At 50.4% G+C, this 16,143-nt stretch overlaps 1 protein-coding gene across 4 annotated transcripts in view; it reads right to left on the bottom strand.

Moving 5' to 3' along the window:
- RNF38 (ring finger protein 38) overlaps window positions 1–7,305 on the bottom strand; it is a 120,124-nt gene extending 112,819 nt beyond the window's left edge. For 3 of the 4 annotated variants that reach the window (XM_058672901.1, XM_058672902.1, XM_058672903.1), the window contains exon 1: window positions 6,967–7,297. In XM_058672901.1, the coding sequence (XP_058528884.1) occupies window positions 6,967–7,231 (265 nt within the window). In that variant the 5' untranslated portion in view covers window positions 7,232–7,297. Of the gene's footprint in view, window positions 1–6,966 lie in introns of all 4 variants that reach the window. The other variant, XM_058672904.1, reaches the window with a different exon arrangement.
- Window positions 7,306–16,143: the final 8,838 nt, after the last annotated feature.

Raw genomic sequence — 16,143 nt, 5'->3', positions numbered from 1 at the left:
ACATCTTCTTCTAAAATACTTTAGAATTACAACTGCAAACTAAAAAAATAAATATCCAGGCTCAATTTTCTGTTCTTTTAAAAACTTCAACAAGTATCTTTTATTGTTTATATTTAAAACTGAAACATATTCACTTACACATGTTCCTGTCAGCATCACCAATAGGTTCCATTATCCACTAAGACAGCGTCTCCAGATGATTTTGAATCCCTGCCCAATTTCTCCTTACCAACAAGTACTTGGCTACCATCTTTACCCTGCCTGCCCCCATTCCATGGTCATGCTTAGGGAATTGTAATTACAGTGATCCCGTCCTTAGAACATCCTGGGAGCACAAAGCTTCTTTGTATGACTGGGAAGGTACCTTCCAGGCTCCACGGCAAAGGCTGGGTGCTGGCAACAGAGGAAGAATCGTAGCCACTCTGGTGGTCCTCTGTTTGGGTTCAATAGTTTATGGGGGTTTACTTGGGGTTGAGCAGGGTTCCGCTCAGTCTTTGTACTCCCGCTGCAGGGGTGGAGTGGGGCAGAGAGGGAAGGGAGGGGGATGGGAGCAGGGAAGGCTGAGCTTAACAGACACAAACACCAACAAGCCCACAATGTCAGAGAGCAAAACGAAGCCAGAAAGGGGGAAGAAAAAACAAACTCTAGCTGTCCCTAGAACCTCTGTGCTGTTCTCACCACCTCCGGTAACAGAGTTTCCAACAGTTGGAACTGTCCACCCCAGCAGTCAGGGGTTACTAACAGTGTTGCAGGCACCAAGCAGATGCTCAAGTGCACAGAAGTGCAGTAATATCTGTAAAGACGAATCTATAAACAAAAGTTTTCACACAAAATCACCCAAAGAAACATACTTTTTGTTGATTATGCAGAGTCCCAATGCCTATTTGCAAAGGCAATTATAGAGCACCTGTTTTGCTTTTAGCCTACCCTATTTCAGTGTAGTCCGAGAAACTGCTCTTTAGTTCTGTAACAATAAAGCAGGTTTCAACACATCAGTAAGCACCATCTGCAGATACAGACAGGAAAGGTCCTGAAGCAGAGTGGACAGGAACAACCCAAACCAATACAGAATGTCCCGCCACCCAACAGCTGGCTGCTCTTCCGTCTATATATGTTTCTTGCTTCCATTTTTCTTCCAATAAAGTCGAATGATTTTATACACCAAAACTTAACAATTTCTCACTCCCTTACATCTAGGCATGTTTTACTACAAAAGCAAAAAATGCAGTGATAGCTTTCAATATCATGCCTGAGGGAAGTACTGACACCCACTAGTATGATCCCATTACTTTCCTCCTCCACCACCTGCCTAACATCATTTCAGTTAACTACTCACAGCAGTCCCAAAATAGCACTATCAGCCAGTCAAGCAGAACAGGACAACAACTAAAACTGCTCTGCTTAGCCCTACAGGTAAGAACTGTTTCTCCTTGTGTAGACATACCATCATTTTCATGAAACTTTAGTCTTATCTGTATATAATTTATTCAAGAAATTCCTTCAACTAAGTAAGATGATTTGAAAAAATAAATAAAAATTGCAAACTGCAAAAAAAAAAAAAAAAAGAAATTCCTTCAGGGACTAGCATATGGCCTAGCAGTTAAGATGCCAGTTAGGACAACAAGTACCCCACAGAGGAGCAAATCCTCGGGTACATTATCCAGCTCCAGTTCCTGATCTGAGTCCCTGCTAACAGACTCAGGGAAGAAGCCCCGATTCTCGGCTCACCCGTTGAAGCCTGGATGGAGCTGCAGGCGCAGTGCCCTGCTCCTTGGGAGGACTTGGAGGGTGAATCAAAAGATGGAAGCACTCATGCTCACTTACTCAACTCTGCCTCTCAAATTCTTTAAAACCTTCAAGACAGAGCAAAGGCACACTAGAACTTTCTAACACCCCCAAAGATGTCTTAAAACAATAAAAACAGAAACCACTTCCAATGTATCTTTCTTTTGAGCACACAACAGCATTTGTCCATAACAACTGTTCTAAACAACACTCTGCCGTAACTTACAAAAGCAGAAGTCCAGTCTTGCCCTTGGTTCAGTCACCCCTCCACTCCCACCAAGAAAAAAATGAAACAGCAGGAGGCATAAATAACCACTTAATGGAAGATACAAATGGGTAAATATTTTCAAAATGAGCTTAAAAGCTCAGGTCTTCAGAAACAGGAGTGTAAGGGGAATTGGGAAGAGAAAATTATGTTTCCTCCTCAAAGAAAGCATGCTAAGAACACAAGAGCAAGGCCAGAATTGTGGAGCAGCAAGTTAAGCCACCACCTGTAATGTCAACATCCCAAATGGGCATTGGTTTGTACTCCGTATCCCGATTAACTTGCTTTCAACCAAGCTCCCTGCTAATACGCCTGAGAAAAGCTCCTGGCTTCAGCCTGGCATGGCTCTCTAACGCTGCCTTTCAAACAAATAAAAACAAATGTTTAAAAAAAAAAAAATGTGAAAAGCAAATGTGCCACACAGATGTTTTTTATTCTTTACTTACCGGGTTACTTCTACTTTCTCTCTCATTCTGTCTTTTCCTTAATAACAATATTTTCTAACACTTCATTTTGAACCAGTTTAGCCAGCTTCATTACAAAATTGACACTTTTAAGCTGAGCTCATTGGGTCAGCTGAACATGGTACTGATACGTCAAGCGACAGGTCCAGCACCAATCCACACTAACTCACCCCTCATCCTAGAGCCACAGGTGAGTACTAACAGCTAAGTTATAGCTGGACCTACAATTCTGAAGCTGCAGGGTACAGCACCTTTGTGTGAAGTAGAAAGCGCACCAGCTCCTCACTGGGTGCTCCTCCTGGTAAGCAGAACACGGGATAGCTTCTACCCCCACCTGCCACCTCAACAGGTGTCCTTGTGCTGTAGTCCCACACAGCAGCCCTGCTAGTGAGATAACTGCAAAGTAGGCTTCCAAAAGGCAGTGCCAATACAAATGGGCATTAAAGAATCACATTATCAAAACTGTCTTATGTTAGTATGTAAATTAATCCCTAAACATATTAGAGGGGAAAAAAGGTCTAGTAGAGAAGGAAAACTAGTGAAGTTGGGAGAAAGGGCATCAGTTGCCTTCTGAAGAACCATCTCTGATCACAAGTCCAACAGCTAAAGCACAAATGTCTGTCTGCAAAGGGATGGGCCACCATTTTCTCAAAGACATGCTCACATACATGTATGTACCTATCGGGGCTGACTCCACATATATTCATCTCCCTTTTCAGCTGTACCCACTGAGCTCTTCCACTAACTCTAAAACCACATACTATGGACACATGTAGTTTAAGCCTCTTAGCTACATGGACAACTATAAGAGGAATTGATCAGTTGAATTAAGAGAGGCAAAACACCCAAAAAAACGCACCACAAAATTAGCTCCAGGGCACGGCCCGACAGCATAGCAATTAAAGTCCTCACCTTGAAAGGGCCGAGATCCCATATGGGTGCCAGTTCTAATCCCGGCAGCTCCACTTCCTATCCAGCTCCCTGCTTGTGGCCTGGGAAAGCAGTCAAGGATGTCCCAAAGCCTTGGGACCCTACACCTGCATGGGAGACCCAGAAGCAGCTCCTGGGTCCTGGCTTCAGATTGGCTCAGCTCCAGCCGTTGCAGCCACTTGGTTAGTGAGGAGAGTGAACTGTCGAACGGGAGTTCTTCCTGTCTCTCCTCCTCTCTATATATCTGACTTCGTAATAAAAATAAAATCTTAAAAAAAATAAAATAGCTCCAGGCTAATTCTCCCCAGGATTCCAGAACAACAGTGGGTAGCCACAGGAAGAGCCTGAAGTATAGAATGCAGCAAACCTTAGAGAGTAGCATCTACAGGGACCACATCTCCAAAAGATTTGGGGTCTCTCCCCACATCTGATGAATCCAAACGCCCTGCAGCATCTATGTTTTGAAAAAGCTGCAACTATTGAGCTGGGTCCACTAGAAAGTTTAGGAAGACTGAGAAACAATTCCAGTAGTTTCAAAACAAAAGCCATCGATCTCAATTCTAGGTTTAGCAGATCTGAAAGGAGTGACAATGAACATGGGCCTGCATGCCTAACAGGCTGTGCTGTGCCGGAGCCCGGAGCTGCAGTTCCATTATTATGGAACAAAACCTCTGTTTTCTATAAACAAGAAAATGTTTTGCATGTCAGAAATATTTCAAGCATCTGAAAAATACTTAGAATATATCGAGTATCTCTGTACCATAAACCCAACATTAGCAAGCCTTAATTTGCAATCACCTGATTTTTTTTTTTAAGAAATTACAGGTTTTATTAAAGCCCTCTGTGAACCCCCATCCAATCCCATTGTCCATCTTCCCTTCTTGACATGATCAGTATTCTGAAGTTAGCATTAGCTGCTCCCATGTGAGTTTTTATAATATTACTACATATGTACACAGGCACAAATATTACTTTGCATATCTTCAGATTTTATGCACATGGGAAGATTTTGTAAGAACTGCTTCCCCACTCCATATTATGGTTTTCCAGAGTCATCCATTTCAATATAAATGTTCATTTTTTGACGCAGCCAGTACTCTTACATAATAATCAACTGTGTGATTCTTCTAAATATCTACTTATACCCTTCTTGGGGGATCATTCTAGTGCTTTTGAACTTTCTCGAGACAAGTGTGCAAGGATTTCTTTTTTTAAGATTTTTTTTTTATTACAAAGTCAGATACACAGAGAGAAGAGAGAGAGAGGAAGATCTTCCAACGATGATCCACTCCGGAGCCAGGAGCCAGGAGCCAGGAACTTCTTCCAGGTCTCCCACACAGTTGCAGGGTCTCAAGGCTTTGGGCTGTCCTCCACTGCTTTCCCAGGCCACAAGCAGGGAGCTGGATGGGAAGTGGAGCAGCCGGGATTAGAACCGGCACCCATATGGGATCCTGGCGTGCTCAAGGAGAGGACTTAAGTTGCTAGGCAAAGCCGCAAGGATTTCTTAAGGCCCATGGCCAGAAATGAGCACGTTAAGCACCTTAGGAGGCCTGGTCCCTGTGACTGTAACACCACCACACTAAATCACTCTCCAAGGCAGCTGCACACATTCACATTCTCAAAGCCATAGGTAAGTTTATCCCCACCACCAACACACAGCCTTACTACTACAGATTTTGGCTATCACAGCATTACTTTTCGCCAATCAGATGAGTGTGAAATGACATCCATTATTTCAAGACCCATTTCATCCACTATAAATCTTTGATAAGTAAGTGTTCTTGATTTTATATGCACACGTCAAATGTTTCCTACATTTAAAAAAAAAAAATCTAACCCATCTTGTCCACATCAGGACAATTCTTCCCAAAGCACCCAGCCGACAGCCATCACGAGCTGGGAGGCCGAGGTACCGGAGGGCAGCAAGCAAACAGCTGACTTCAACATGGAATCATCTCGGACAAAGCGCCTTAATTAATTCATTTGCTAATTAGTCTTTCCCTTCCCTCTTTTGTGGAGCCTGACTTCCAAGACAATACCCCCAGCACTCGAGCACCCGGGCATCCTAGGAATGGGAGGGTAGGGAGAGGGGAAGCTAACCCAGAATGGCCAAGAAAGTATCACAACTGCCCCCACTCCAGGGACGCATCCATATCTCTCTCTCTCTCTCAACCTTGCCCGGAATCATCCACCTCTCCCACACTCCTTCCTACTCTGCCCTTTTGGCGCCCTCTTCAAAACATCCAAATCTTTCTTCTCTAAACACCGGTCCCTCTCTTCAGCAACCCTTTCATCTCCCTTCCCCCCAAGACGGAATAACCCTTCTTCCTTCCCTCCACCCCCAACCGACAGACGATTCTACAGCTTCTATTTTCCAGCTGCGCGGGACAGGCTGCTCTTCCTCCCTCTAGTTAAGAACTCCCAACTCTTCTCCCATTTCCTTTCCCAAGATGTAACCACATTTAAAGCAACCCACCCAATCACCCACCTCAAAACAAAAACGGAAACCCCATGCCTTCCAGGCCAGGCAGGCGGGTGAGACGTCCCAACCCTCCCAGCTTTTCTTTGGGACTTCTCCAAGTGCTGTAGGTCCAGACCACCCGGACGGGGGCGTGAGGGGGGAGCCATGGCTTCCTGTGGTCCTGTACACTCATTTTTGACTTAGGATGATGTTTAGAAACTCAAGTGATTTCGTGAAAGACGCCTAGGGGCGTCTGGACCCATGCGCGAAGGCCTCCCTGCCACTCATTCCAATCCACCCTGGGTTCGTCCGAGCAGCGGTGGAGAGGTGTCCTGGCAGACAGACCCAGCGGCCCCCACGGTACTAAGTTCCCGGAGCGAAGCCCCCAAGTACGCAGGAAAGCCTCTCCCTGAGAGCAAACCCCCGCGCAGGAGGCTCTGCCCCGTGAATTCCCCCACGTCGGCTCCCCAGGGCGCCACCAAGCTCCCCAAGCGGCCCCTCTCCCCGGACCCACCCCGCAAGACATCTCGACTCCCTAAGCCAGCCCGAAAAGGACTGGGTGGGTGTGCCAAGGAACAGGGCCTAGTGCCCCTACCCCGGAACACACAGACACCCAGTTCCCCGACCCATCGCTCTCGGCTCCCGGGGCTGGGGGGGTTCTGCCTCCCTCCCAGCCCCCTCTCCCCGGGGCCCGCGGCGGCCCAGGGTGGCCCTGGGTCCCAGCCAAGCTCCGACGCTCACCGGCTTTGTGACCTTGGGCAAGTCACTTCCTCCTCTAAGCCTCCGTTACCTCCTCCGCCGAGCGGAGCCCCGGGGGAGGTCCTGCCCTGCCCACCCTGGGGAGAGCGGCTGCCCACCGAGTGGGAGACGCTTTGTGAACCGTTCGGCGCGGCAGAGACGCAGGGCTCCCGGGGGCTCCGCGCCGGACAAAGCTGACCCGGACAACGCTTCCTCCTCCTTCAGCGGCCCGGGCAACCGAACCCCCCAAGTCCCCGAGACCCCCCACCCCGCGGGACGGACCCACGCCCCTCCCCGCCTGGCCCGTTCCTGGACCCCCGTACCTGCTCCCGGCGCTCGGCCGCAGGCGCCGCCTCCCTGGGTGCCCGCCCGGAGAGGCCCGTGGCTCGGAGGGCTGAGGCGGTCGGCGGCGGCGGCGGCGGGCTCGGGCCGGGGAGGAGGAGGCGGCGGCGGGGGGCGCGGGCGGCGCGGGGGCCCGAGCTCGGCGGGGCCCGGCCTGGGAGACGACGACTGAGGCTGGAAGTGCGCGGCGGCGGCTGAGGCGGCAGCGGCGGCGGCGGCGACCGCGGCGGCGGCGCTTCCGCTCATGGCGGGGCCGCGGGCAGCGGCTCCGGCTGCGACTCGACTCCGGCGCGGGCGCTGGCTGGGCCCCGGCCGACGGCAGCAGCGGCGGCGGAGGCGACGGAGGCGGCTCCCGAAGGGCGGGGGGCGAGGAGGCGGAGCGGGGAAGCGGCAGCGGAGGGGGCGGGGCCGACCAGCCGCCTCGGCCAATAAGCGCCGGGCTCTGCGGCCGCGGCTCCGGGGGCGGGCGGGCGGCGCCGAGAGGGGGATCCTCCGCGGCCGCCGCTCGCCGAGGCGGGGAGGCCGTGGGCCGGCAGCCCGAGGGGAGAGCCCGGTTCGGAGGGCTGCCCCGCCCCTGGCCCGCCCCTGGGGCGCGGCCGGGGGGCCTCCGGGGCCAGGCCTGGCGCTGCCCGGCCTCCGCTGCGCCCGGCTCTGCCGCGCAGCTGCCTGAGGCGCGGTGCTTGCGCCCGCCCGCGAGGCGAGGGGGAAGACTCACGCCGCTCCGCTTCTTACCGCCTCGGCCTCTTCCTTCTCTTCCCCTAGTCGTGACCAGAGCCTCCTAGCCTCCCCGTCTCTGGGCTATTTCTTCAAAGTTTTAACCTTGCAGACTCTTAGAAAACTCCTTTCTTAAGGGCCGTGTTTTGGTGGCAGATCAGCCCCCGCTGAGGCAGAGAGGAAAGCAGAGGCAGAAAAGGGGGTTGGGGGGAAAGACAAGGAAACAAGGGGAGGCACCCCTGAGTCGTGGAGGCCCATCTTGAATTCTTAGCTGAAGTGGTCCTGGCTCGGCCCTGACCCCTTGGGCCCCTGGCCCCTTTCTCAAATTTTCTCTTCCTCCTTCCCACTTTAAATGCCCTTGTTGTTCAAACTTAGAGGAAAACCATCCTAGCCGGCTGAGCCGGGTCACAGGAGAGGGCTTTGGGCCATGCCGGGGGCAGAAGAACCCTCCATTCGTGACCCCTTGGCTGCTGCCTCTCGTGGATGTGATGGTGTTGGTCACCAGCCCCATTTCCTTCTCACGTTTTTCTGACACTCAAAAAATGATACAGAAGCAGGAAAAAAAAAAGCCCACCAGCCATGCGGTGTGGTAAGATGCCTCTAAAAACAGCCTATTGGTGAGGATGCCACGAACCTGCTGACTGGATATTTTTTCCGTGTTCCCCTCAGCCAGTTGGTCAGTGTCAAGGGCATAAATTCTTTTTTTTTTTTAAAGATTTATTCATTTTTTTATTACAGCCAGATATACAGAGAGGAGGAGAGACAGAGAGGAAGATCTTCCGTCCGATGATTCACTCCCCAAGTGAGCCACAACGGCCGGTGCGCGCCGATCCGAAGCCGGGAACCTGGAACCTCCTCCAGGTCTCCCACGCGGGTGCAGGGTCCCAATGCATTGGGCTGTCTGTCCTCAACTGCTTTCCCAGGCCACAAGCAGGGAGCTGGATGGGAAGTGGAGCTGCCGGGATTAGAACCGGCGCCCATATGGGATCCCTGGGCATTCAAGGCGAGGACTTTAGCCGCTAGGCAGCGCAGGGCCCAATTCTTTTCTTTTCTTTTTTTTTTTTTTAAGGGCAGAAATTCTTGACAACAGGCTTAATTTTCATAGTAACTCCTGACACTTGATTCTTCTGGGATCATACAGTCACCAACAGTGCTGAGACAAAAGATACAGCCCCAGGACTTCAGAGTTTACAGTCTCCCTAGAGCACAGCAAGGCTTTTGTTGTTGTTGTTGTTTTCTTAGATTGAGGAGAAAGGGAGAAAAAGAAATCTTGCATCCACTGGTTCACTACCCAAATGACCACAACAACCAGATCTGGACCAGGGTGAAACCAGGAGCCAGGAATTCCAGCCACTCCATCCAGGGCTTGAATGATGGGCTGAGTGATGGGCACCCCAGCACTTGAACCATCATCATCAGCTGCTGCTTTCCTCCTTGCATTAGCAGAAAGTTGGATCCAAAGCTGACAGCAGGGGAAGCCAGTACCCCAAGGAAAAGCTTACCTTTCTGCATCACAATGCGGGGTGGGGGCTCCAATGAGACATTCTTTTTTTTTTTTTTTTTTGCTGATCCTTTCGTTGTTGTTATATTTTTATTTTGAGTTTTTGAATTTTGTGGTATGATTTTGCATAGACTCGGATTCTCCCCATACTCCCACCCCCCAACAGATATTCCCCATGTTGCTACAATAGTATAGTCCTTCATAAGGAGTCATAATTCCATCAGTCTCTTATTTAAGTGTGTCCCAACATTGCTGGTACAGAAAATGTCAGACAGTCCAGCATCCCATTGTCTACACATTTCCAACAGTTTCCCCTCTTTGGTTGGAAGCAGGAATGCATGTTGCATTGTACCCCCACATCTGGATATGGTAGATCCCAGTACTCCATCACTATACATTTCCATAAATGAGAAGCCATGAAACAAGGCCAACAACTGGTATGAATTAGAACAACAGCCACAACAACAACAAGTTACAGCACCATGAAAAACACGCCACTGAGTAACCTACACATAGGTGACAAAAAGGAAATACAAAAGTCTCCTGGGAAAAATGATGCCCCCACGTAATCCATCAGCCAGAAATAATTTCAGCAAGAGAAAACAAAGTATTTGGAATAAATGAAACTGAAATAAAAAACATCAAAACACATGAGATACAGCCAAACAAAACAGTATGGATCGGGTTATTGAAGTTACACTTTCCATGATGGTTTCCTTATATTGGAGAGACAGTCTTAAGAATTTAAGGAAGAAGGCCATCTTTCAGCCTAGCAGTTGACAAACTAACCACCTGGCTTTAAAACCTAGCTCCTGGCTACTGCTAATTCACAGTGGTGGGAAGCAGCAGTGGCTGCTGGAGGGATTGGGTTCCTGCCACCCACCTGTCTTGGGAAAGCAGTCAAGGATAGCTCAAAGCCTTGGGATCCTGCACCTGAGTGGGAAATCAAAAAGAACTTCTAGGTCCTAGCTTCAGGAACAGCTCAGCTCTGGCCATTGCAGCCACTTGGGGAGTGAACCAGTAGAAAGAAGATCCTTCTCTCTGTATCTCCCTCGCTCTGTATTCCTGCCATTCCCATTAAAAAAATTAATGAATTAACCTTTCAAAAATAAATGAAATTGGGCGCAGAACCATGGCCTAGCAGCTGAAGTCCTAGCCTTGAACGTGCCGGGATCCCATATGGGCACAAGTTCTAATCACGGCAGCTCCACTTCCCATCCAGCTCCCTGCTTGTGGCCTGGGAAAGCAGTGGAGAACGGTCCAAAGCCTTAGATCCTGCACTCACGTGAGAAACCCAGAGGAGCTCCTGGCTACCAGCTTCAGATTGGCGCAGTACCGGCTGTTGCGGTCACTTGGGGAGTGAATCATTGGACGGAAGATCTTCCTCTCTGTCTCTCCTCCTCTCTGTATATCTGACTTTGCAATAAAAATAAATAAATCTTAAAAAAATTTTTTTTAAAGAAATGAGCCACCAGGCTATTGCGACAGGCCTTTTTTTTTTTTTTTTTTTTTTTTAATTTTTTGCCTTTTGCACCTACATGGGAACCAACCACCACCATTGCACCTGCTGGAGGCACATGGGTTCGTGGGTGCAAAGGAAGGTGGACTTGCAGGAGGCCTAGGAGATAGCACCAGCAAAGTGTGCAAAGACCTTGGGGCTCAAGCCAAGGTGGGGGAATGATCCCGGGGTTTCCCCCACCCCCCATGTTTGGCGGCAGGCTGGGACAGACCAGGCTGAAACGTCCAATGGCAAAGGCCAACTCTATGCCAAGCTGGGTCAGAGCAATCACTGGCACATACATAAGCTGTAGCTGGGAACATGCTTGGTTGGGGAGCATTGGAGACACCTCGGCTAGGTTGTGATTCCCACTGGTGGGCATGAAAGCTGCAATGGGGGCAGTGATCTGGATTGGACATGGTTATAGTGTCCCTCAGCATGCATATGGACTGGGTCTGGGGTGTGCCAGACGGCTAGACTCCAGCACCCACTGGTGCTCATGAAAGCCAGAGTGGGTGTAGGATGGACTGGGCTAGGTCTCGGCACCTGCTAAACCATGTGAGAGCTATGCCTGGATGTGGACCCAGTGTGGCTGGGCTATAGCACCTACCTAACAGTAAGAACCGGCATGGGTGATTTGCCAGTCAGGCAAGGCCACTGTTCCTGCCAAGACAGGCAGTGTACTAAGTCAGGCTGGGCCAAGGGTGCACCAATGTGAGTGAGATCTGCCACTGGGAGGAAACCTGATAGAAGAGCCTAGGGAAGTCCTCTGTCAGGGCGCAGTCCCTGCAGGTGACTACAAGAACCAAAGCTAGGAGCAGCCCAGTCCCAGCAAGGCTACAGTACCGGCAGGTTTACGTCTGGATTCAAAAACTACGGTGAGGTGCAGGACAGGTCAGATCGGGCCACAACACCAGCCAGTTCTCATTAGTTTTGGGACCTAGGGGCTGGCTGGGCTGGGCTAGGACCCACCAGCATGAGCTGGAACTAGGTGCAGGCTGGGCTGGACCAGTCTACAGCACCCACCAGCAAATCCCAAGGTGAGGCAGGCCATGCCAGACTGGGCCACAGCACCTATCAGCACACATGAGACCCTGAGGGAGGGGCAAGCCTGGTATAGAGGTAGCACGGGCTCCCCTGCTGGACCACTGTTCCCACTGGTGAATGAGAGGACTGGGCCTGAGGGATACCAGGCTAGGCAGGGCTACGACAGCTGTTGGCCTGCATACAAAGTGGATTGGGGGAGAGCCAGTCTGGGCTAACTGACTGTATTCCCTGGTAGATGCATCAGCCAGAATAAGTGCAGGCTGGTTGGGCTTTGTCGCAGTATGAGCTGGCAAGTGCTGGGACTGGGACAAACCCTATCAAGCTCAACTGCAAAACCACCTGGAGAGTGCAAGATCTGGAACTGGGAGTGGGTCTAGTAGGGAAACTATGAGCACCTCTTGGATGGGCTGCAACTCCCACTGGTGAGTATGAGAACCAGGGCTGGGGGCAGGCCTGGCTAGACAGGTGGTGGCACTTGCCGGCAAAATGTGGGGTGGATAGTGGTGTTGATTGGGTTGAACTAGGCTCCAAGGACCATTGGTATGCCTGAGAACTGAATGGGATGTGAGACAGATTTTACCAGCCTGCTGCACAAACTGACAAGCACAGGAATCAGGGCTGGGCCAGGCCTGGGCCAGGCCTGGTTACAGTTATTGTGGGTTTCTCCGACTAGGTTGCAGCTCCTGCTGGCATGTGAGGGCAGAGTGTGTGGTGGGCTGGGTTGCACTGTGCTGTAGCATCCACTGCTTTACATAGGAGACAGGGCTGGAGACAGAACCACCCAGCAATTACAACTATCAGTGTGTGTGTACTGATGTGGGTGACAGACGAAGCCTGACCCCAATACTGGCAAGCACACAGAAGAGTCAGATCTGGGATCACCTCAGATGAGGTTTCTTTGGGAACACCCCAACTGAGCCACTGGACTTAGAACTCCGATCATCAGGGAGAATTGCAGGATTGGTGGACTGACCAAGGAGTGCATGTGTCAGAACTGGGCCTCCTCAGCAGCTAAGACAGAGCAGTGGATGGCATGTCCAGATGCACATGGAGAATATGGCAGTCCATTGGGACCTGCAGAGGACATCTGGTACCCATCACAGAGGAAGGAAACCAGAACAAATTGATCAACTACTCCTGCCAAGTGTTGCAAGAAGTATTTGGGTGAATAGACTCTAAGGTGGACTGTGTCAGCCAATAGATCTTGGAAGATTTCCTCATCCTTGAATCAGTGAGATCAACAGCATCTCAGAACTATCAAAACCACTTGAGCAGAACCCTTAGAGCATGCTCCATATTGGGGAGCCTGGAATGACACCTGGTGACCATCCACATCCCAGTGTACTGAGGCAGTTGGGAGGCTAGGTATGACATCTCCTCTTCTCTCCATTCTTTCCCCAGATACAGGAGGAAGAAAAAGAAACTTTGAAACAATGGTCTCATTCACTTTCCCCTAATCCTTAATCCTTCCCACCCTAATCAATTAAGTAAACATCATCAAAAATTTAAAAATAAATTTTAAAAAATCTCATTTGGGGCCTGGAGTGATGGCTCAAGGGCTAAATCCTCACCTTGCAAGCACCGGGATTCCACGTGGGTACTAATTCATGTTCCACTGCTGCACTTCTCTTTCAACTCTCTGCTTATGACCCGGAAAAGGACCAGAGGATGTCCCAAAGCCTTGGGACCCCGCACCTGTGTGGAAGGCCAGAAGAAGCTCCTGGCTCCTTGCTTCAATCAGCTCAGCTCAGACCATTGAAGTCATTTGAGGAGGAGTGACCCAGTAGTTGGAAGACTTTATTCTTTGTCTTGCCTCTCTTGAAATCTGCCTTTCCAATGAAAATAAATTAATGTTTAACAAATTATTTTCAAATTTCATGTTTAAAATTATTTACGTAGTTGAGAGGGATACACACCCATGTGGGTCTCTGATTAGAGTAGGGAGGATCAGGTGTGGAGGAAGGTGGATACGACAAATGTTTCCATTTTCTTTTTCCTCCTGTGTCTGCAGCAGTGGAAGGGGAGGGGCTGTTCCTTGCTGTAAAACATCAGCACCCAGGGATAGGGGATGATTCTTTGATTTTGGTGACACCTTAGAGATGTGAGGGAAGAGTGTTCTGAGGATGTTACTTGAGTGTTTTTTTTTTAAGCTTTGTTTATTTTGGGGGTTATGAGGTGGTAGCCTAGTGGCTAAAGTCCTTACCTTGCATGTGCAAGCATACCATATGGGTGCTGTTTCTAATCCCGGCTGTTCCACTTACCTTCTGGCTCCCTACTTGTGATATGGGAAAGCAGTTGAGGACAGTCCAAAGCCTTGGGACTCTGCACCTGCGTTAGAGACCCAGAAGAGGCTCCTGGCTCCTGGCTTTGGGTCAGCTCAGCTCCAGCCATTGCAGCCACCAACAGACAGAAGATCTTTGTCTCTCCTTCTCTCTGTAAATCTTTTTCTCTTTCTCTCCTCTCTGTAAATCTGCCTTTCCAATATAAATAAATAAATCTTTATTTAAAAGTATCTATAAAAAAGATTTGTTTATTCATTTATATTGGAAAGGCAGATTTACAGAGTGAAGGAGAGACAGAAGGAAAGATCTCCCATCTGCTGGTTCACTCCCCAAGTGGCTACAACTGCTGGAGCTAAGCCAATCCAAAGCCAGGAACCAGGAGTTTCTTCCAGGTCTCCCACGTGGGTGTAGGGTCCCAAGGGTTTGGGCCATTCTCTACCGTTTTGTCAGTACCCATGCTGGGAACTGTGTCATCCAAGGCATGAACATGGCATTCTATTGTGTGGAAGGAGAGGATTGAGCCACTAGGCTGTTGTACCATGCCCTATTTTAATGGCTTTGATAGTTCTGAGAAGTTTGAGGTTTCACTGCTCCAGGGTTGAGAAAATCTTTCCAAGGCCAATTGATTGACTAGGTTCACCTTAGCATCTCCACAGGCTCAGGAACAGGCTGCAAAGCTTGACCAAGAGAGTGGTATAACTTGCTCTGCTTTCCATCCTCTGACCAGGAATTCCCTATCCTCTACTGGCCTAGATGGCCTGGTTGTCATCTCACCCATGTACATCAGTGCATGCTGTCCACTGAACAGGCATCAGCAACTGAGAAGGCCCAGCCCTGACACATGTACTCCAAGGTTGAACCACATATCTTGTGATTTTCCCTGAGTCTGGGGTTTGAGTCCAGCTATCGGCTAGGGGACTCTCCCAAGAAAGCTCGCCTGGGGTGACCCCAGACTTCTGTGTGTGCCAGCCCATGCAGGGTTAGGTGCAGTGCATCACCTGCAGCAGCCAGTGTGCACACCAGTGGGTATAGCTGCCTGGTCAGTTCCACCCCCAGCCCTATCTCTCCCAGAAATTGATGGCTGCTGCTGCTTAGCCCAGCCAACCAACCACAGGTTCAATCTTCATGCACATCAGATATTGTGGCCTAGACAAAGCAACCCTCAATAACCCCCACTAGGCCCTCTTTGAGCCCCAGTTTTTACATGTGCCAGCCTCTGCTGCAGCATAGGCCAGTCCATTCTGTATTCGGTCTGGCTCTCATGCATACCCATGGGTGCTACAGCTTAGTTCAGTTCTTTCTGCCCCCCAGATCCAGTCAACATGCTCACCAACAGGAGCTGCCACCCAGCAGAAAGTGTCCACAGTTTTCCTTCCAGACCTTCTCCAAGTTCTGGATCTTGTGCCTGCCAAGGGGTACTGAGGTCCAGCCTAACATGACTTACACCCAGTTCTGGCACTTGCCAGTAGGTGCTGCAGTCTGCCATGGCTGGCCCAGACCCATTCTCACTCTCTTATGCTGGTAAGTACAGCAGCATAGCCTAGCCTGGCCCAATCCCAGACCCAGCCTACATGCTGGCTGTAGCCCTATCCAAATTGGCCTGCCCCCTAACCCCAGGTCTCATGCCCAGTTGAAGCAACCACAGAGCAGGGGAGTTCTCAAAGTTCCCCTACCAGGTCTGCTCCAGCTCCAGATCTTGAGCTTCCCAGCAGGTGCTACTGCTCAGTCTGAGATGGCCTGCCCCCAGTCTCAGCTTTCACTGGTGGGTGTAGCAGCCTAGGCAAGCCTTACCCACCACACCCAACCCCAGTCCTCATGTAAACTGGCAAGTGTTGCAGTCCAACCCGGCTTGACACATACGCCACCAGGTGCTATAGCCCAACCTGGTCTGGCCTCTCCTAGCCCTGGCTCTCACATTCACCAGTAGAAGCTGCAGCCTAGCAAGGGAGTTCCCCAAGTTCCCCTACCAGGCCTGCTCTCAGCTCTGGGTCTCGCAAGTACTGGCAGGTGCTGGAGCCCAGTCTGACGTGGCCAATCCCCCAATTTAGTACTCACCAGCAGGTACTGCGGACTAACCTGACAGGCATGCACCCATTTTGGCTCTCACCAGTGGATG

The sequence above is a fragment of the Ochotona princeps genome, chromosome 14, assembly GCF_030435755.1.
Source record: "Ochotona princeps isolate mOchPri1 chromosome 14, mOchPri1.hap1, whole genome shotgun sequence".
Classification (NCBI taxonomy): Eukaryota; Metazoa; Chordata; class Mammalia; order Lagomorpha; family Ochotonidae; genus Ochotona; species Ochotona princeps.
Note: the sequence above shows the minus strand (reverse complement) of the source record. Positions and strands in the feature narration are given on the sequence as shown.